This window comes from Stylophora pistillata, chromosome 10 (assembly GCF_964205215.1).
Source record: "Stylophora pistillata chromosome 10, jaStyPist1.2, whole genome shotgun sequence".
Taxonomy (NCBI): domain Eukaryota; kingdom Metazoa; phylum Cnidaria; class Anthozoa; order Scleractinia; family Pocilloporidae; genus Stylophora; species Stylophora pistillata.
The window spans coordinates 29593361-29613427 of NC_142528.1; the positions used below are offsets into that span (position 1 = coordinate 29593361).

The 20067-nt window shown below is 38.8% G+C and overlaps 4 protein-coding genes and 1 long non-coding RNA gene across 7 annotated transcripts in view; 4 read left to right on the forward strand and 1 right to left on the reverse strand.

Annotated features, from left to right (window-relative positions):
• LOC111320867 (beta-1,4-N-acetylgalactosaminyltransferase 3) overlaps nucleotides 1–20067 on the forward strand; it is a 71266-nt gene that overhangs the window by 12325 nt on the left and 38874 nt on the right. Inside the window, exons 1-2 of one of the 3 annotated variants that reach the window (XM_088736683.1) lie at nucleotides 484–518; nucleotides 1124–1213. The gene's annotated coding sequence lies outside the window, so the exon portion shown is untranslated. Of the gene's footprint in view, nucleotides 1–464; nucleotides 519–1094; nucleotides 1214–20067 lie in introns of those variants that run through there. The other 2 variants (XM_088736685.1, XM_088736686.1) reach the window with 2 other exon arrangements.
• LOC111320861 (beta-1,4-N-acetylgalactosaminyltransferase 3) lies at nucleotides 289–17443 on the forward strand. The gene is made up of 8 exons (XM_088736682.1): nucleotides 289–518; nucleotides 1173–1213; nucleotides 1951–3228; nucleotides 6384–6903; nucleotides 7503–7647; nucleotides 7898–9121; nucleotides 12161–12417; nucleotides 17087–17443. Exons 3-6 carry the CDS (start codon nucleotides 2081–2083, stop codon nucleotides 8044–8046), a joined length of 1962 nt encoding a protein of 653 aa, XP_088592808.1. The 5' UTR covers nucleotides 289–518; nucleotides 1173–1213; nucleotides 1951–2080; the 3' UTR covers nucleotides 8047–9121; nucleotides 12161–12417; nucleotides 17087–17443.
• LOC148722612 (uncharacterized) lies at nucleotides 12459–14801 on the forward strand. Its single transcript, XR_015992671.1, has 2 exons — nucleotides 12459–14421; nucleotides 14519–14801. It is a non-coding gene; the product is annotated as an uncharacterized LOC148722612 (long non-coding RNA).
• LOC148722613 (uncharacterized) lies at nucleotides 14622–17443 on the forward strand. The gene is made up of 3 exons (XM_088736690.1): nucleotides 14622–15163; nucleotides 15348–15596; nucleotides 16308–17443. The coding sequence occupies exons 1-3, from the start codon at nucleotides 14943–14945 to the stop codon at nucleotides 16468–16470; spliced, it is 633 nt and encodes a 210-aa protein (XP_088592816.1). The 5' UTR covers nucleotides 14622–14942; the 3' UTR covers nucleotides 16471–17443.
• Nucleotides 16453–19678, reverse strand: LOC148722614 (uncharacterized). The gene is made up of 9 exons (XM_088737061.1): nucleotides 19642–19678; nucleotides 19496–19556; nucleotides 18850–19387; nucleotides 18429–18642; nucleotides 18041–18292; nucleotides 17618–17789; nucleotides 17361–17534; nucleotides 17084–17256; nucleotides 16453–16919 (listed from the first exon to the last, which is right to left on the reverse strand). The coding sequence occupies exons 1-9, from the start codon at nucleotides 19676–19678 to the stop codon at nucleotides 16786–16788; spliced, it is 1755 nt and encodes a 584-aa protein (XP_088593187.1). The 3' UTR covers nucleotides 16453–16785.

Below are 20067 nucleotides of genomic sequence, written 5' to 3' on the forward strand. Positions count from 1 at the left end.
GACAGTGAATCTCCATTACAACCACGCATATTCACGCTGTCTCGCTGCCACCAAAGAAGTTCACTCGAACGCGCAAAGATGTAGTCTCCTTCGCAGCCGTTTTTTGGGCTTTCACGCAATGCTCCCCCCAAAGAAACAGCCGTTTCTTTGGGGGGAGCGTTGCATGAAAGCCCAAAAAAAACGGGGCTGTTTCTTTGGGGAGAGCGTTGCGTGAAAGCCCAAAAAAACAACTGCGAAGGAGACTAGTAAAGATGCAAATGACTCAATTTTCGTTTTACGACCATGATGCAATGCAATCAGAGTGCGCACACCGCGTGGTCTGAGCGGGTGCATTCTTTAATTACATCGATGGATGGTATCACGCCACACGGACGCGTGATAGATTTATATACGACCTTTGATCGCTCTTCGGTTTATTGTTAATGGAAGTTAATTTTCTGATGCGTAACTTTGTTTTGTTTAAGCCAGCTGAAACTTGGTTTACAAGTCCTGGACTTCCGCTTAAGTGACTCTTTGAGGTAAGATCGAGCTTACATTTGTTTCCCTGGCAATCAAAAGAGTCTTTAATTATCTAAAGGCGAAATTAAATTGGAAATAAATGATGGGAAGCGGAAAATGAGTCATTCTCAGCTCTGGTTCTAACTCTAGGCTATATGTTTATGACAAGATTGAATTTTTCTAGGAGAACACATCGTCGCTCACTTGTTCATCAATGATCAACTGAATTTATTTACCAAAATGTTTTCAAAATCACTTTCTCTAACACACCTGAATATTACTTTCATGACAACATTCTCTAGTTAAAATCGGCTTGTCTTGCTGACAGGTCTTGACAGGTCCTGACAGGCAGCTCTTAGCATCAGATTATACATAGGTACTCTGAAAGTTTATTGTTGACAACCAATAGATTTATCTAATCAACTTCGTATTAGTCTATTCTCCAAAGAAGGACAATCGAATTTCCATAAATATTCATATTGCATGACAAAGACTGTAGTTGTCATTTAATTCCATTTCGTGTGAAGAGGGCAAGATCTGCGCAACTGGCCTCACAAGACTCCGTAGTAATCCTGTTAACACGCTATTTCAAAACAAGTCACTGTACTTAAGCTTTCCTTTGCAGAACTGTGCTCTAATAAAGGAAAATAATGCATTGTTTACCTTGTTTCAAGGACCCACTAAATCGAAACGCCGATCGCGCGCAGGTCAACAGGTACGTGATGTATGATAAATCAACAAATATCATCTTAGCCAACCATTTTGAATCCTTCTTCGGTGTTGAAGGATAAAAAATTACAAAACAGGTAACGCAGTGAAAATTTATACTCAGATGGTCTGAAGTTTTGTATGCTTCCAGTTGCGGAATAAAGACGCTGATTAGTATCGTAACCACTGCATCGGATCGATAAGGGTTTTGATAACTGGGAAGCGAGAATTTATATTACTAATGCCCCGTCCCCCTACCCCACATATGCAATCTTGTTTTAAAGAGGTACTCGTAGAAGCCAATACCTAGGATTCTACATATTGGCCCCTTTGAGGCCCTAATAAAAATTCTCAGAAACCCAGTTCAGAACTTTCACCTCATCTTCGTTATCATGGTTGTCGAACCTCCGCTGTTAAGGACGATATACTCCGCTTTTAAACCTATGGTAATATTCTGCACTTCCAGTATAGGAAATAATTTTATTTTATCGCAAAATTGTCGGTATTGGGTGAATATTATATGCTAATTATCACAATGTCTGCACAATATTTGGGAGTTGCTTTTTTGATTGGAAATTAGGTAACCAATGAAAAGAGACTTACACTAATTACCATGTAACGCATCATAGAAATACTGCCTCGGGTAAGAAATGAACCATTTGATTGTTGACTAATTTTTTTTCTTTTCTTTCTTTTTATCCCTTTGGTTCACCTTTGTTTACAAACGTTTTTGAAATCTTGTAGCGGTTGACTCGGTATCCAAGTAAAGGTACGATGTGAAGTGAATGTAACGGACATGGGTACGTTTCTAGGACATAAAACTGTGCTCGTCTAAGTTTTGTTTCTAAAGCAAGTCAGTAACGGAGGAGCACCAATGTCTCTCAGGCGGATTTTTGGTAGAAAGTTATTTAGTAAACGTCGTCTCACTGTGGGTGCAGTTGTGGCTAGTTTACCCTTCATTGGTTATCTAATGTTACTTTCGCCTTCAAGAAGACTTTCCTATTCATTTTCGACCAACGAACATAACTCGTTGTCTACCACCTCAGTATCGAACCAGATCTGGAATGAAACAATTGTGACAAAAATTCCAACAGGTAACATTAACTTGACATCAGCACCGATGACGGTGACAGCTACCACTGAAACGGTACAAGTTACGAATGTGGCTTCAAGACCTCCAGGACGCCTAGATGTCCATATGTGGAATGAGATATGTGGAACCTCGGTCGAAATTTTAAAAAACTGTCCTCATTTTCCTTACTTTCCCGACACACGTTCATTCATCCCTGATTTTTATGACTTTCATGCACGTGGTTCTACGAATAACGGCGAGAGAGTTTTTGGATTTATTCACCCCGCTGAAAGCGGTGAGTATAAGTTTGCCATATCCTCGGATGACACATCTGAGCTATGGCTAAGTCAAAATGAGGATCCTGGTTCCAGTGAGATGATCGCACGTGTTTATTCTCCTAAAGAGTCGGCATGGACCGAAGAAGGGAACTACAAAAAATATCCTGAACAAATTTCTAAAGCATTCACTCTCTTCGCTGGGAAGAAGTATTACGTCGAGTGTTTAATGAAGCAAGGTTCTGGTGCCGCTCATTTAACTGTGTATTGGTCTTACAACAACGCGACATTTGAAATAATAACTTCGAAATATTTATCCTCGTTCTCTGGCACTCACGAATCGATGATTCCAGTTCATGCGGGAAAACGAGAAAATAAATTGCTGCAAACAAAATACAGCCTGTATGACTTTAATCGTCTTCCGCTCTTAAACCGGCAAGAGTACGTTGACTTATTTCCAAGTTGCCCCTATAATCCCAGTTTTCTTGTGCACAGGAAGCTGAAGCGATACCAAGGCGTGTCGATTGCAAGACGATCAAACGTTTTCCCTCAAGACAACACGGACATGTCAAGCCGTAGAGTGAAACACCAGTGGTCTTTCCCTAATCCGCTGATAGACGGAAATGCAGTCCAACTTGTTGTAGACCGCTTTATCAACACTCTAAAGTCTGAGAGGTAAGCTGTCGGCCGTATTTACATTTTCACAAAATATATATCGAATTGCACTTTATATAATTTGAGAAACGCTTGAGAGGTTCAACTTGCATTATTGATTGTTTTTTTGTTCTTTTATTTCACACGCTTATCGTGTATCTTGTGAAAACAAAAAACAAAAAACAAAAAAACTCAGCACAGTGTCTCGAGGTCTCATAGTTTGTGCCACAAAAATTAGTATCATGGTACCGCAATATAGATAAATGACTATCACTGATTGCTGACATTGAACTGACACGTAGATGCTATTGGGATAAAAAAAAAAAAAGGTGAAGAAAGTTTACCGCAGTAAAACTTTAAATCTGTGCCTTTCCTTCCACTCTCTGTATTATGCCACACTACAGAAGTGTGCAGCTAAAATGATAGAATTTCACATTTTAATTCATTACGTGACAACAAAGTCGACCTTAGCCATTTCAATGTTGGTTCGCGTATTTAATGTCGATAAATATCAGGAAGGAAGATTCATGTTTTCGGTTTTCTAATCGGCGCGTTTGCATGTAATAATTAAGTTTCATCTGTTTATCACGTAATTGGAAAAAAAGGGGAAGGAAAAAAATGCACCAGATTGGTTGTAATTCCTCTGTTGGCGCGTTTGAGTCTCTGACTCCTGTTTGTGAAGGAAAACACGTTATGATTACCGAAAAACTGACTAAACACCGAAAACAGAATATCGGCATAGAGACTGCTAGTTTGTGCTAAAAAAATTTTTCATTGTGCTATCGCAATACAGCTTGCCGAATAAGAATGATTGCACTCAATTTTAGGTCAGTGATACGAGTTTCTGGTTTTCTTATTGGAAAAAAAGACTGAAAACCAAAGAAAAAAAAAGTGCACTGGAGGGATTCTAAATTCTATCAATTAAAAGTTACTCTGACTACCGGTCGTGAAGTAGGAGACTTGGGAGTTATGAATGCCAAAAAGCTGACTCAACACCGAAAAAAGAATACATCTACCAACTATGAATAATTTTAGTATTGAGCTGTGCACATTATTAAGCTTCATTGTAAACCGATATATTTTCCTCCCATCGCCGTTGCCGATGCGATGCGCTCCTACTGTGATTATTGATTGAGTGAGCTCATAAAAAAATGAGTGAATGAGATGAATTATTGATGAAGAACTATTTTGTTTCATTCGTTTGTGATCCAAGCGGTTATATTTAAAGAAGTTTTTAATGTCGGTAGCGCCACTAAATTGTATAGCGGTGTTGAGAGGTTCAGTGGGGTCAACCGATAGCCGTAATACGGCAAAAAAGAATAAAAATAACCATTAGGAGTAAAATTGGACAAATTTTAACCGTTAGTCGTAGAAAAAGTTAGCCGAAAAAAAAATTTCCATTAAGTTAACAAATAGACCATTAGCCGTAAGGTGGCCAAAATGTTTACGGTTAGCTGTAAAAGCCATCACGCCACCGGCTGAGACTCCCGGTATTGCGTGGGAAGGACTTCAATACAAAAGCGTAATTTCCAGCTGTGTCATCTCAACATCCAGGGAAAATTCGAGATCTAATTGTCTTTGGAAAGGTATTCAGACAGCTTTGTTATAGTGTTAATCAGTCAATCTGGCCCCGGTCGTTCGAAGACTGAATAACGCTATTCACGGGAGAAATCTCTATCCAGTGGATAGCGCAGTAGGTTTTGAAAACACTTACCCGCTGGTTAGTAATGCATCCGTTGGATACCGTTCTCTCCGCTTTGAACAACTACATCCAGACTGTTGTGACAAGCTGTCAAAGGCTCCGCAATTATGCGTGGGAAAATGACAAACAGAGATGTCAAAAGAACTGTCGTAGTTTGATTAATTATTTTAATTTCATATTAATTGACTCTTGAAATAACGATTTTTGTTTTACCTGTGCTGGCCAGAAACTCACGGAACCGTGAACATTAGCATATTGTAGAGAAATGTTTTTATGCTTTGAAGAAAAAGCTATTCAGGCGTCAAAAAAAGAAACCACAAATAACAATGTTACATTTAGTTTGCGGTTTTCAGGTTTGCTCGCTTGTCCTGAAATTTGCTTTGATTTGTCAGGAAACAATTTTAAAAGCTGTCAGAGTTAAGTAGAGTGTTTTCTTTTTCTTTTCTTTTTTTTTTTTTCTCATTTGAGTTAATAACCAATAGCGGCTGATTAAACTTTGATCATACCTAGTTCAGGAGTGACTATGGAACCTGCACGGTTGAACCTACGATTCCGCTGTTGTATTGAGTTTCAAAACAGTTTTCTCTCTGGTCTGAAATCTAATTTAGTATAATTTCAGAGCTGAACAAAGAGTTTCCAGCGATCTGATTGGTCGAGCGGTTCCTGATATGACGCTATATAAACCGCTCCGCGCGGTTTATATAAAATGTTAAACTAAAATGTTAATAAATAAAATTTCTCTGTTGTTCAGCTCTGAAATTATACTAAAATAATTATTCGCCTCAGGTTCGGAGAATATTGTCGAATAATCCCCGAGACGAAGTCTCGGGGATTATTCGATGATATTCACCTCGCCTTCGGCGAATAATTGTTAAATATTACAAAGCATATTTCACTTTCTATTATCGCATAGTAACACTGAAAATTCTCTTTTTCAGTTAATATTGTGTTTGTTTATCGTAAATATTTGGCTAAGGTTTCCCTGCCTTCAATACAAGAGCATGGCAACGGTGGTTTTGGAAAATTATGGACCCTAAGCAGGGTGTGGCAATCTGGGCAGAACAAAAGCTCAGCACTTGCGGTTTCAAACTTTTCACACTTCCTGGCCGTCCTGTACAAAACAGCAACATAAACTCGCCAAAATTTGCATGGTCCACGGCGGGCAATTTTTGATCTGATCTGGGCCATGGATCTGTCCATAGTGTCCAGGCCTCCAGGAGGAACATTTCGCTCGGCCTGCATGGTCTGAGAACAGAAACCTCGACTGCAATTGATTTGAATTCTCATTTAAAACTCAACGCTGCTCCCATACGTTTTTCTGGCGCTTTATTTTTTTCTTTGTCTCTAATTCCTGCATTGATTAATCTGCTTATCTAGTGATATTTGTACATCAACATGAATTTACATTTTCTAGTTTTCTCTTTTAGTATTGTCATGTATATATTTATCTATCCTGTCATATTATGTTTGTCAGAGATTACTACTTGAAGAAAATTCACAAAGTTATTCATAAACCAGACCCCAAGAATGGTGATCGCTTTTTGTTAAACCTTGAGATTGGTTTAACGAGCAACAATGAATCATATCGGCTATCAGAACACGTGTATCATGTGCATGGGAGTGAAAAATTGTGTCTTCCTGAGAGAATGGAGTGGAATAAGAGCGCCATGGTCTACTTCATTCTACCTGTCAAGGATCAAGGAAAATGGGTGCACCATTTTATCAAGGAACTCACTGCTGCCAGTTTATTAACCAGAGATACCAACTATCACGTCATAATTGTCGATTTTGAAAGCAAAGACATCGATATTGCCAAAGCCTTTAACACACCTTTACTTAAAAGCAGGCATACAATAATCTCACTGACTGGTAAATTCTACAAGACACTTGCTCTAAACAAGGCCGTCGCACAGGTTCCTAATGCGACTAATATAATTTTTCTCTATGATCTACACATTGATGTGCCCCCAGACATCATGGACAGCGTCAGAATGGTAAGTTATTCGTTTGTGTAATAATAATAATAATAATAATAATAATAATAATAATAGTAATAATAATAATTTAATATTTATATTTCGCAAATCAACATGTGGATATGATCAAATGCGCATCACAACACTTTTTGGGGGACTTTGGCCGGACTGCATCAGCAGTTTACAAACAATCGAAGGAAACTTATTTGTGTTTGACTACCATAGCAGTTCAAGAGCTAAGGAAGATCTGTGATGCTGGTTTATGTGCACCGCAAGCACACATGCAAATGTATCATGCATTAGTGCATTGAGTGTGTATTCTCATATAATCCAACTTCTGAGGTCCGATAGAAAAAGCTACTAAAGCCACTGCATAGAATTGCACTGATGCAACTTAGGTCAGAAGAGAATGCCTGAGAAAGTAAATATTCCAATTGGAAAAGAGATACTTTCATGACCAAATATGTAGCAGACGAGATTGGCTTACTTGAATCAGTGATATAAACTTGAAAACTACAGAAACATAGTGGTTTTGCTTCTGTTGAAAGTCTAGCTGACTCTGTTCTTGGTGGTGTTTATCTATTACATGTATTAACTCTCTGTTTTGCTTTCTTTAGAACACCATTGCAGGGAAACTAGCTTATTTTCCGATTGTTGGCCGCCTTGATTGCCAAAGTTCTTCTGTAGAACATCAAGGATTTTGGCAACTAGATGGGTATGGACTTCTAAGTATTTATAAATCAGACTGGGAAAAATTTGGAGGTGAGTAACAACTTTAGTTTACATTGTAATAATAATGAAAGACCAAAACCAAACATTTAACCTATTGAAAAATGAAATTCAAGGCGGAAAATAAAAAAACTTAAATAGCAAGAACTAAAATTTTCAGGTCCAATGTAACTTTCTCGTCATGTTCACGATTGAAGTCCCTTAAAAAAAGTAAGACTTGGGATATAGAGTTCATGCATAGTCCGAAATCCCACGATGAAGAATTCTACTTTTCTATCCCCAGGTATGAACGCAGAAGAGTACCAATTCAAATGGGGGGGAGAAGACTGGGACCTACTTGATCGTGTATTAATGCTGCCCATAGAAGTGGAAAGGTTCAAGCACCCAGGCCTCTATCATCATTATCACACCAAGACTAAAATGTGGAGTTAGACGGCGCTTTGTAGTCAATAATATTAGGAACCTTGATCAAGCCGCTACAAAGGCGAAGGAGTAGGAACGAACCATTTAATGAATAAAAAATCGTTCAAAAACGTATTAAAAAGCCGCTCATTTCTTGGCCGTCTCAGGCAAAACAACAATGAAATCACCAAAGAGAATACCAATGGTTAATCATTTTTTGTTTGGAACTTAGCGTTTCTTTCACCTGTTGATGTGCTCTGGCTGCGTTAGAGATGGGACAGAATTCAAATAATCCGCAAAACTCCTCGACTGAGAGACATTAGTTCTTTTAATCAAAGTTTTCCTTGGCGAGGTTGTTATATATTTATAGACTTTATACGATAAAATAATAAGATTATAATTTTCTCTTGACTGAATATATTGCTACATTTTACGGAATTTTCTGGATCTGAAAATATCTATGGATATAGAAATTTAAATCGTTGAAAATAAATTTCTAATCAATTTTTGATTCAGTACTTCGTTGGACCGGAGTACTCCACAGGCATATGATAATAATAATGATCATAATAATAATAATAATAATAATAATAATAATAATAATAATAACAATAATAATGATAATAATAATTATATATTAATTTATAGCGCGCTTTTAACATGTAATGATCAAAAGCGCATAAACCCTAACAAAACCCGCAAACTTCTGATAGGATATGGTCCTATCTTTTAAATTGATAGGACTGTTGAGGGGATAAAACAGAATAATGTAAGAGACATGAAGTATTTCTCCAATAAAAATTGTAAACAAGCACTTGATTGCAATCAATCGAATTGGAACCATTTTTTAATCGCTTTGACGTACAAGCATGCGCGAGATGTACAAAACTCGGATCGAGGCCAGTATCTGAGCAACCACGCAACTACCCTCCCCTAACAATAGTCAACTGATAACAAGCTAGAGTTTATGTCAGGGTAGGGGAGGGATAAGTGAGCAGTTGCTCCGATACTGAAATTGATCCGAAAGTCTTAGTTCTGTCGGTAGTAGGACCATGCCCTCCCTCCAATCAGATGCGTTATCATAACTCCGACAAGAAGACGCGTGGTAAGTTTAGTGCTTGCTTCGTGTCCCTAGGTATACAAAAGGCGTCATACGTAGAACTACGAGAAAGAGAGAGATAGGGAGAGAGAATGCTATATAGCATCACACATTTTTTCACTGGAGTAAAACTAAGTACTTGCCCATATCTTATTCTCAGCGTGTTTTTTTTTTTTTTTTTTTTTTTTTTTTCTGTCATAATCCCAACCATCACGCAGATTACAAGCCAGATGGTTCTTCAAACAAGTGATAAGTTAGATCTAAATTGTTTCTTTATTATCATCCGAATTATTCACAATTTTTTGTCCGAATCAATTGGACCATAACAAACATCTATGGTTGGGTTTCAGGTGACGTCACAAGCTTTGCTGAAGTTAGTGTCCGCCATGTTGGTGTCCCTCGGGTGTCAAATTTATGAATAATTAGTCGATTTCTATAGTGAAGCCCTCTCTCTTATCGCCGTATTATTTCGCCAACTACATGAATATCCAGGAAGAAAAAAGCGATAAAAGTATCTGGCATTCATCTTAAGGTATCCCAGTGCTCTCTGAGTATGCCGAAAGCTTAGAGAGTTGGAAGGAAAGATGTTTGCAAAAGATCTCGGTCATTGGGGTTGACCCTGCAAGCATACCAGCCGAGAAGTTCAGTCCAAAATGCTTGCCTCCTGTGGAAGCGTCGGACTTGCTGAGTTACCTCGTTCTTGAGACCAGCTTCTACACCAAGAAGTAGTTCAAGGCGTTCAGGAGTCTAGAGGCGTTTAATCAAATGGTGTCGGGATTTGTAACCTCAGTTGTAGGCAAAGTAATCGCCAGCAAGTATGCCGTGAGAGCACGAGTTTGGCATTCACAGCATATGAATGATCCTTTAGTGAACATTTGGGTCATTTCCGAAAACGATGGGACTATTTTGTCAGCCCATTGCTTGGGATGCAAAGCTGGACTGGCTGAGTCATGCTCACATATCGCGAGTGTTTTATTTATGTTAGAGGCAACTACCAGAATTCATGGCAAGGTCGCTGGGTGTCACGAAAACTCAGACACCGAAAACTCAGGTCCCTCGAAGTGTTCTCCAAGCTTCCGAAGTGCTCCATAATTCGATAGTGCATAGCATAAAGCATGAACCAATTTTTTTATAATATAACCGGTGGAATAATGCAACAAATCCGACGCGAAAGACGAACAACAATATCAAGAGTGATTCTTCAATGAGGCGAATCGTGACGGCGCTGATGCCGAGTCCTCTTTCGCGTTGTTTTTCTCTTTCTGCCTCATTTAAGAACTCTAGCCCAAGGGTCGCAAAATTGTCTTCGTTTTGGGACTGGTGGGCCGAGTCTCTGTTTGTATCCATTATTATCGCGAAATATTTAAGAATTTTAACAGAGCGACAACAAGGATCTGTGCGACGAAGTACAAAAAGGTAAACAAACGTCCCTTTCGGCTCGTCAAAATCACGCCACATTTTAATACTTTGGTGTTGGAGCGAGCGCATTTGATCCTGTTAACTGTAAATGAAAAGTTCAAAATTAGCGGGAAAAATGGAGGAAATCTAAGCTAAATGAAGTCTTGTGTCACTCTAAAATGTTTTAATACTCAACCATCGGACGATTTTGCGAAACGTGCAACTTGCGGCCTTGCTTTTGCTGCTTCAGTTGGATGAAGATCCAAAAGGTCAAAATACACGAGGGATTACCAGGAGTGATCATGAGTCGAGTTTATCTCTTGAATTTTCGAGGAGTCTGAGTTTTCGGGGTGTGAGTTTTCGTGACACCCCAAGCTTACTTGCACTCAGGTAAAATGCTCATGGATTTTGCCGACACAGGTCAATGAAGTGCCGTACGCGAGGGCTAAAGACATCGATTTCTCATCGGCTAAGAAGCTCAAAGAAAAGCTCGACCAAAAAATCGAGGATCTACAACAGCCGCAAGCCTCGAACAATACAAAAACTTCTAGTTCCTCCTGTTCTGCCCCTTGATTTGTGATGATCTTAGGTATAGCGCTTTAGATCATATATATAATGAATTTTGCGCTATAGAAATAATAAAATTATTAAATTATTATACGAAAAAATCCTTAGTCTTTATGCTTTCCACTTTTGCTCGAACAGCCAACAATAATGCATAAAACCATCCCCTTCTTTCTCACATGAACTCTTCGTTAGATACGGTTTGTTTACGCTCGAGGGACACCAAGATGGCGGATAGTAACCGTTGCTAAGGTATTGGTCACGTGGGTGAAACCCAAGGATTGATAACACGGAAAAACATTGATTAACCCATCATTTGGTTATCATAAGAGATGTATTCTCTTGAGTGGTTATCATAGTCAATGAAAGATCACAACTTTGATAAAAGCACTATAAATTCATGAAATCTATCTCGGGAAGATATACAAATATGAAATCACGTGTATACCTTACCTTTCAATTTTCGATTTCTGCTCCGCTAGGATTAGTGTTCAACTCATGCTGAGGGCACATTAAAATTGACCTATTAGGTTTTTTTTTCATTTTATATCAACCCCTATTTCAACTTGTCTCTAACAATCAGAGTTTGTCCTTTTCACTTTCAATCGTCATTGTTCCCTCTTAGTTCATTCTTTTGATTTTGAGAGTTTTCAATGAGATAGAATAAATATATGAAGTTCATATATTTTGAACTGCGGTATTAGATACGTATGATGCACGATCCTCGCAGTAGATAGCGCTATTTATGCAATAGCGAAAATCAGACCTGAAAAAAATCAGGCCTGTACGGGACTCGAACCACTGACCTCTGCGATACTAGTGCAGCGCTCTACCAATTGAGCTAACAAGCCAACTGGGAGCAGGCCGTTAAGTTGGTTCGTAATAAACCCGTGAAAGTGATAAATGAGATAGAATAAATGTATGAAGTTCATATATTTTGAACTGCGGTATTAGCTACGTATGATGCACGATCCTCGCAGTAGATAGCGCTATTTATGCAATAGCGCTATCTACTGCGAGGATAGAATGAATATATCAGGAACTCAACCGTTTAGGCGCCACTTTAATTCTTTTCTTAATTAGATCGCTGACCCACAAAGATCCTCCCCGTTATCTCCAGCAATCAGGCAATCGTCACAAAGGCGTCAAATCTCTAACCAATGGGAAGGCCAAACTTCATCGCAATGAATGAATCGCTTGTTGTCAACCTGTTTTAGGATACACCTCACAGCAACATTTCTATGCATTTCAACTACCTCACGTAGAAGACGCAAACCGGCAGCACTTGAAGTGTTCAATTTGATCCAAGACTTGTCATTGATTTCTCTCCCCTGGATAAGGTGAGATACGCCGTTTAGCTCATAAGCTCTTCGACCACCTCGTTATTGTTCGAGATTTTTTTTTCTTTTTTGTAAGCAGCCTTTAGCTAGAAGTAGTCCTCTTTATTTGACTCAGCAGAGTCATCCATCTGTAAAGGAATAATAACTGGGCATTGAATTTTCCAAGTTTATGGAACGATTTAAAAAAATTATAGCATCAATTGGATCCATTCGTTCTATCACTATCCTTTCACCGAAAAAAAAAGCAATTAAAAAGCAGCTTTTTATGAACTTCGATAGTGAAGACGAGCAAGCGTTTCCCGCCATTTTTCACCCGCTTAACCCTTTTATGCAAAAGAATAAAGGCTGATAGTTTCTAAAGAAACTGTTTGGGGCTGCGTCGGTGGGGGTAACGAAATAATTTGGATATATCAACAAAGTTGAAATGGTAAATTGGCCACCGTAACGATTACAAAAGCTGACGTTTCGAGCGTTAGCCCTTCGTCGGAGCGAATAGAGGAATTAGAGAGCTTAAGCACTAGACATTCTTGACAACACGAACGGCAGAGAAGCCGCGTAAGACTGGATCGAGGCCTTCGTTCTTGGTGCGAAATAGGAAGGTTAAGCAGTCGACGTTTTTCGGACACGGACTCCTACCCGTGTTAACATGTCTTTGCTAAAAGATGCTAGAGATATGACCTTAATGAGCAAGGGAATAAGTTTCTTTACCCCACTCTCTTGACAGAATGAATAATTCGTCTTTCATATTTATTAGGCGACTTGAAATTTACCACTTCATAGTTGTGTAAACAATGCGAACAAACGAGCGAGCATGAAGTTTTCAGTGCATGATCTGGATGCCTAGAGGACCATTTCTCTTTTTCTAAATTCGTTAACCACAGCGAGATTTGTTATTCTTATGTTTGTAGTCGGTTGCTCAAAACCTAGCAGGCATGCCTACGTTATACAATGTGCAGTTACAAAATACAACCGATACAGAAAGACAATCATCTATCTCATTTTGCACTTTGTTATTGTATCTAAATGTCACTTAAGTGTCTTAATTCTAAATTATCGCTCAAACTAATTTGTGATAAGCTTAAACCCGGTTTAAAAAAATCTTAGTTCTGTAATTGATGATTCAAATATACATGAAATCAAATGACTTAACTCACCCAGACTTGGCGAGAAGATTGTCTGCTATTGTCGAATCCCGTTTAATCTATCGATTAAGCAAAAACCACTTTACGCGCTACGAAAACGTTTTTTAATCACTTAATGAAAAGCAGAAGAGCTTTTTATGGTTTTGAGTCAATAATTTATCTCCTATAAACAAAATAACAGCATATTTTTGTGGCGTCCTATCTTCAACCTGAAAAGTGGCGTTGTGGCGTCTGCGACGTGACCACGCGAACGTCATCACATGCGCAGTATGTAAATAGTTCCTCTAATGACTTCCGGTAGGCGTTCGTGACCTCAAGAACGTCTGGTTCTACAGACTTTCGTGACATGTCACGCAGTCCGGGGTCAGTCAAAAACACACTAATTTTCGAGCATTTTCTTCGTTTTCGCGTATTCCGTTTGAATCGCTATCTTTCTTACCTTCAGTTTATAAAACTATCGTATATAAGCTTTCTATAACACTGTATTTGAAGGTAATCATGACAACATTTCGTTCGGGTTTTTTAAACTTTTGGTTAGCAATTCAGACATTTCGAAGAGGGGTTTATGCCAGATGCAAGCACTGGCCATAGAGTCTGGGGCTAGAACTCTAAAGCGCATGCACAGAACTGGTCATTACCGCGAAATATGAAAAGAAGAATAAATTTGGCGCAGTTTGATGTATAATACATGAGGTTTGGATATTGTTTGGGTTCGGGAAATGGGACTCGAAGTTTACGCACTGGTGATTTTGTCCTCGCTGGCTCTTCTCGCGGTGGCCGTAGATGCACAAAACGATTTTGGTGAAGAATCAAGTGGTCCGAAAGGGGAAATATTGCCTTGGTTTAATTACGAAATAAACAAGTAAGTAAAATTGCGTTAATCGAAGTGTTTTTAAACCCGTTTCTTTTCTTCTTTTTTAAATTTTTTTTTCATCGAATTGATTTTTTTTTTTTAACAGCTATCTCATATATTCCCTGTCGAAGAAGCCTGACCAAGAGCCGAAGGACGAAAGTGCCGATTCTCTGATTGCAGGAATCGTGTAAAAAATCTTAAAGTGCCCCTGAGACGAAAATTGAACATTTTATTTTGGGCTTTTTTGTTTACAGAATGTTCAATTGAGTCAAGTTAAAACGTTTTATGCCATTAAAAACGCGAAACAAACCTTCGATTACCAATTTTTACCGCTTCAAAGTCGTCAAAATTTCGTCCGCCATTGTTGAAAACATGTTCCGGAAGCGAAATGCATAAATTGTCATCATGACGTCAAACGCTCAACAAACCACGCATCACTTGTCGCATCGCTCTCCTACAACTCTCTTTGTGCGCTGCCCAGAGAAGTACGTCTATTGCGTTTTTAAGGACTGTTTAGTTGTAGTTCGTAAATGGAATCTTTCTCTGATGAGGAATTGTCCCAACAACTATCTGAAGCTTCCGAGGATAGTTTTGCGTCGGCAAACGATGAATTTTTGCCACACGACCAAAGCATCGAGCCGATTGCCACCGAAGAAGAAGCGGCCGAGTACGCGGAGCTAGTAGCGCAGGAAGAAGAGGAGGAAGAAACTCTGTGGAGTAGATTTTCTGGCGAAGATGCCGTCGTGAATTGGTTTGTTACTCTCCTTTTAACATCTGCTCATTTCATGGTTGCGTTACTGAACTACCGCATCTCTACATGTAGCTTTTAGTGACGCGAGTATTGTTGACTTACTCAGTGAGTAACTTCTCTTTGAAGTGGATGTTTCATAAAGTGTGACCAAAATTTGTGGATTGAAAAATATTTTCGTTACCAGGTGCCAATGTTCCAACTGTTCACTAGAATTTGTGGTTAAACACGAAGAATGCAGATGCTGCAAAGAGGTCAATCGGTGCGTTGAAAAAATGGAGGAGCTAGAGATGGACGATTGTATTTTATTGCATCCCGGTTTCGCAGACGTTTGCCTGAACAAATGGGTGCTTCAAATTGCCGGAATTGGTCTGAAAACGAGAGAGAACAAATCATACACCGCTATGAATGCTTGGGAAGACAGAGCAGAAAACGAGTAAGTTCACGCGATAGAATTTATGATTTCCATCTATAATGTACGGTGGGCCCATATCTGCAAACACAACAAACAATTCTTGCAACACAACACAATATTTTTGAAACACAAGTCAATTTTGTGAAACACAACACAAAATTATCGAAACACAACACAAAATTATCGAAACACAACACAAAATTAGCCAAACACAACACAAAATTAGCCAAACACAACACAAAATTAGCCAAACACAACACAAAATTAGCCAAACACAACACAAAGTTGATTTCGATAATTTTGTGTTGTGTTTCGTGAATTTTGTGTTGTGTTTCGCTACTTTTGTGTTGTGTTTCGCTAATTTTGTGTTGTGTTTCGATAATTTTGTGTTGTGTTTCGATAATTTTATGTTGTGTTTCACAAAATTGACTTGTGTTTCAAAAATATTGTGTTGTGTTTGCAGATATGGGCCACCGTAATAATGCCCAAACAAGAAGTTCAGATGTTATAAGATAATTGAAACTCCTTTTGAAAAGTCACATAAAAATAAGCCCATTTGTTTCAACATCTACCTCATTTCTTTTCACCTGGTGGTAGATTTGTAATTTCTGATGAGTATTTTATTTTTAAGATTCCTCACTATACTCCTTGTAGACTACGAAAATGTTGCATTTTCAATAATCTTTCTGCCAATTCTTCAGATTAATCAGTTGAAATATTTTCTTCCTGCAGATTCCTCCGTGCTGTGGCATACCGACAGTTTGTCAGACTGGTGTGGGAATATGTTGGGGCATCAAACCGTCTGCCTCTGCCCTGTTGTGTTTACAATAGAATAAGAAAGACATTTCCTATGGCTGAGAAATCAGAATACAAGGGATACGAGGAAGATGTATAATTTGATAGTTATAGTTGTGAAATAATTTTTTATGCTTTGACATTCTGGAAATTAAATAATATTCTTCCTCTATCAGAGAGAAGCAGCTCGGATGTTTGTCAGGTTAATTTTTTTCACAATACAAGTTGCTCATAATAAAGAGCAGTACACTCCCGAACATTATGTCCAGAAAAGTTTTCACAGAACGTTTCTGCCTGAACTGACAAAACGACCCTTTCTTTTGTCAAATTTGGTGTTTCTCGTCAATGTTCCGCTAAAAAGTAACACATGGAGTGAGCAAGGTGCAATTTTTTTCTCCAATTTTAATCTATAACTCTATGGGCCATTTTGGCTGCTACACTGTCCCTTAGTATGTCCCCTCCTTGGCTTTCCACAAGTCCTACACATTGGTGTTCTTCTCTGTCTTCTAACAGCTGTCGAATTTTGCTGCATTGCTTGAAGCTCAGCATCTGTTAAGGGAGGGTAGATAACAGACTTAGGGGATGTAAATCAATAAGTCAGAACCAGAGGTGGAGAAATACAATTTTTTGGGGGGGAAATATTGACTATTAGAATCAGAAAAAACCAGTACAAAAAAACCTTTGTAATAATTATTATCCTATTACATTCATACCAGAACATGTAGGAGGACATAGAGCAGTTTCCTTCACTTTTCGGCTACTGTATTTGGCTTTAGCAGCTTCCTTTTCCTCCTTCTGGAGCATCATGGAATGCAATGCTGCTGGCTCCTGTTCTGCAAGTTGGTCCTTTATGTTCTTCAAAGTCTCCCTTGATGTGGTTGTACATTTCAGAGACATATTCTGAAAGAAGATTGAACAGTGGACTGTGTTATTATACTAAAATAAACAGTGGTACGAGTTGAAGTGCCAACTCTATTGGATTTATGGTCAAATTCATTGAAGGGTGATAACTCACCATAATTTGGATCAACTCTGACTTCTCTGACTGTTGCCTCACCCTGCTTGAACTTAGGGTATGTGACTTTAAGCCTAGATTTTCCATGTTCGTCAACCTTGGTTTCTCTTTTTAGGTTATAGTTGAAGTGGATTGCTGCAAGAACAGTCCTGTAAAAATAATCGTATTGGTAACACTATTTGCAGCATTTTCTTTCAACTGCACAAGTTTATATCCACTAAGTGGTACTTACCGGCACAACATCCCTGAATAGGAGTAAGACAGCATTTTTGGGGCAAACTGGTTTACCACAGAGTGGTAACCCTCCAAACAGCTAGTTTGGGCAACAGGAGAGGCCTGCTTGATCCCTTTCAACAATGAATTTTGGGTGAGAGCCTCTACCAACTTTTCGTAAGCAACAGAACCTGAGAAAAAGGAGGTAAAGGCATGGCAACTCTGACATTCTTTCAGTTACCTTTGCTATTTGTCTGTAAGGACTTACTTTGCATCCTGCCAAACCTCAGTGAAAGATTATCACAACACTGCTCTCTTAAAATAACAATTTAAACTTGCATTATTAACAATAAGTATGTCAAAATGCAATGCTCATTTAATGCAATGCAATGCTCATTTAATGCGGTGAACAGTAACAATAACAGTAACAGATTTCAAATACCTTTTGTCAACCAAACTTTTTGTGTGTTTATTACACCATGGGCACATTTGTTAAATAACTGGTTTGGTAGATCCTTGTGATGGTTGATGATGTGATAGAGAAAGGTTTTGAACTTGGCAAGTATGACTTCTCCCAGCTTTGGTTCTGTTGAGGTAACTGACCAATAAAAGTGCCTCACACATGCCTGTTTCCACCTTGCAATTACTTCACAGCCTTTCTCCTTACTGATCTTTGTCAAAATCTTTTGAATCTCTTGCAGAGAAAACCAAAGGATGAAAAACAGGACATTTAGACTCGTCAGTAGCATCATTTAGCAACATTCGACCAAAGGCATGATGCATATCAGTGCCAAGGAAAATTATATACACAAACATGAAAGCAAGCTTACTTTTGCCAATGTGCCATAGGTCGAAGAAGTGGTCAATGAGAGGCTTTCCTAATTCCTGGCATTTCTTGGGGCAATCCTGCCTCATCCACTTTGCAATAGACTGGTGGCGGTCAGAAATGAAGGACTTAATTATCATTCCAGTTGCAAGCAAGAAAGCAAAGGCTTTTTGATGTGCAAAAAACTCCATGTTAGAACTGCTGCCTGCTTCATTGGCCTGCAAAACCATTAATTTGGGATCATTGTAAAAAATATAAGACAGAATCATGCTATTGTAGCAAACTCACTAATGAGACTATACTGCAAAGAGGTGAAGAATACACAGATTGCTCTGTTAGACACCTTATATTTTAGCTTGTGTTGTTGAGCACCACAATTTGTAGTTATTTAACTGCATAGTTACTCAAGTTTTGTTGAAATTTACCTGGACAAGCACAATGTGAATAATGAGGCCGACAGTGCAGCAGAATATGGTGTAGGTTCCATATTTTGCTGAGTGGCCCATGCTGTCATGCCTGCCATCACCAGCTAGCACAACTTCTTTCCCATTCAGTGAAGTTATGACTTTCTCCTGATAGGAATGCCAAAATTTCATAATTGTGGGGAACAGGAGGTGCCGTTGATGGTAATAATAGGTGGCCTCACTGTAGCATAGCAGTCCCATGTGTTTGAAAACAAGTAAAACTTTGCCCACTGATGCTCCAGCACAGATGATAGCAAAGCTAAGAAGTATGTTTCCTGCTGGAAATTTTCCAATCAGGAAGGGTTGGCTGTTCCAGGAAAAGGTACCACTGCAACTTCTACACTTGGAAGTAAATGACAACATTGTTCCCGTCTGGCTAACATTAAGCTCTGGCTCAGGAGCAAAGCACAAATGACAATGCTGAAATAACAGGAGAAGTTTAGAGAGAAAGACTATTCCCTTGGGTTCCTCTTGACAGCTTTTGCCCTCACACTTCAGCCTGGAAATGACAAAAAAATAAAATTAAACCCAAATTGTTTACCTGCTCAGTGATTGGTAACATGTTGTAGGTTTAGGTTTTGTACTTAAGCAATGTTGAATACCTTACCTAGGTTTCTTAGAATCGTCAGCATCATCATCTCCTGCTTTATTATAAATGTCATCTATTTCTTCAAAAAAATTTTTTCAAAATCCGAAAATATTTTGCAAATCCAAAAAAATATTTTGTCACGTGCTATTTGCGCCAGCAGTCACCCAGCGTTTCCTTGCCATATCCCGCATCATCCCGCATTGAAAATGGCGAAGGAACGAGGATGGAACATGTTCTATCATAAATGTGGAAGAGAATGTGGGAACAATGAAACATTCTGCCGTTGTTGTGGAACACTAAAATGGCGTGAAGAGGAAAGTGTGTTGTCCAGCTCGGGAGACGAAAGATTGGCTATAGAACATTACTTTAATAAGGGATTTCGTTACGAAACCATTGTTCACTTTCTGGCAGAATACCATGGGATTTCAATGAACGTGAGGACTTTGAAGAGAAGGCTACGTCACTATGGGTTACAAAGAAGAAACCACCTTCATTCAGAACACCCTGTTCGGGAAATAGTTAGACGAGAAATTGTTGTAAAATGGGGTTGACAGGCCTACACGACTCCCCAGCGCGTGTTTAGAGTAGCC